Source organism: Galeopterus variegatus, unplaced genomic scaffold (genome assembly GCF_000696425.1).
Source record: "Galeopterus variegatus unplaced genomic scaffold, G_variegatus-3.0.2 Scaffold2993, whole genome shotgun sequence".
NCBI lineage: Eukaryota > Metazoa > Chordata > Mammalia > Dermoptera > Cynocephalidae > Galeopterus > Galeopterus variegatus.
Genome location: NW_007729104.1, coordinates 179100 through 180556, shown reverse-complemented (window position 1 = coordinate 180556; position 1457 = coordinate 179100). Strand labels below are relative to the sequence as shown.

Below are 1457 nucleotides of genomic sequence, written 5' to 3'. Positions count from 1 at the left end.
GAGAACATGGTTTAGACACCAGGAGTGAGTAGGAGGCCCAGAACACAGCTTGCAGCATCCAGAATGTAGTCTAGAACTTACAGATGGGTTCACAACTAAGAAAAACTGATTTCTCAACTCCACTCCCATTACCCTGGCTCATGGGAGAGAAGAACTGTCTCTCTGGGTCTCAAAGTCTTCTCAGGGAGGCCAGTGGAAGGCCACAGGAGTCAGAGATGCAGGTGCCCGGGGGATGTGAGCCCACTTGCCTGAGTGGAGCCATAGCCACCACCATAGTATCTCTGCTCATTGAGCCATCGCACGACAGGATGCACAGAGTCAAAGTCTTTAAGCAGGAGCAGGGCCAAGAGGGCGTAGGACGTGGCCTCCACGTTGTAGAGATGCTTACCAGGTTCCTCCCAGCGGTTCTTTTCTGCAAAGAGGACAATCCCAACCCCAATGCTCACTGCTCTGTCCAGCCTCGGGATGACTCAGGGAAAGCTCAGAAAAAGACTCATGCTAGAATTCCTGGTGTTCAGGTGTTCCGGATGACATTCAAGACCCTCAGTGTTTTGACTCCTGCCTCACTCTCTTCTTTCATCAACCTTCCTCTTCCCTTTGAATTGAATGCACACTTGTTGAGTGAATGAATACACACTTGTTGAATGAACGATTCAATGGACGTTCTTGTGTAGTTCACAGTGAGGACTTGGCATACCTTAGAGCCATTCATCCCATCTCAGCTTAAGGCCATCATCCCAGCTCAGCTTAGGGCCATCATCCCAGCTCAGCTTANAGAACCTGCCAGAGAGTGTGAGGGTAAGATTGGAGTTCATTAGACACTTCAGACATGTTCTGGATCTCTCCAAGGGACAGAAGCCTAGAACAGGGCTTGGAGATGCTGAGAACATGTCCAGAATCCACCAGAAAGTCCAGGCATAAGATTGAAGGTCCAGCAACCCTGAGAATGTGGTCCTATATAGAGAAGACAGTCTTATCTTAGACCAGGGCTTGGGGACACTGAGAATGTATCTAGAACCCACTCATGAAAAAGGGAATAAAATTGGAGCCTGGGGACACAGAGCATATGATCTAGAATCCAAAAGTGACACTGAGAATGCGATTGAGAGACAACCAGAAAGAAACCGGAGACTGAGGTTGTTGGAGCTTGAAGTTACTAAACCATGGTCTAGAACCCACCCACGGGGGAGGGAGGCTTCGATAATGCCCTAGAGCAACCTAAAACCTGATCTTGAGTTTACCAGTGTGACAGCGTGTCAATGGGAACCTGGTGAAGCTGGGAGTGCAGTTTGGAACCCAGCAGCAGAAGAGGGTAAGATTAGGACCCTGGTGGAACTGGGAACATGGTCTAGAACCCACCAGAAGAGAGGGAAGCTCACACCTGAACCTGGGCCCTGAGAACATGGTTTAGACACCAGGAGTGAGTAGGAGGCCCAGAACACAGCTTGCAGCATCCA

The 1457-nt window shown here is 49.7% G+C and overlaps 1 protein-coding gene across 1 annotated transcript in view; it reads right to left on the bottom strand.

Annotated features, from left to right (window-relative positions):
- C3 (complement component 3) overlaps positions 1–1457 on the bottom strand; it is a 39880-nt gene that overhangs the window by 10484 nt on the left and 27939 nt on the right. Inside the window, exon 28 of the mRNA XM_008583682.1 lies at positions 249–412. Within this exon, the coding sequence (XP_008581904.1) occupies positions 249–412 (164 nt within the window). The remainder of the gene's footprint in view (positions 1–248; positions 413–1457) is intronic.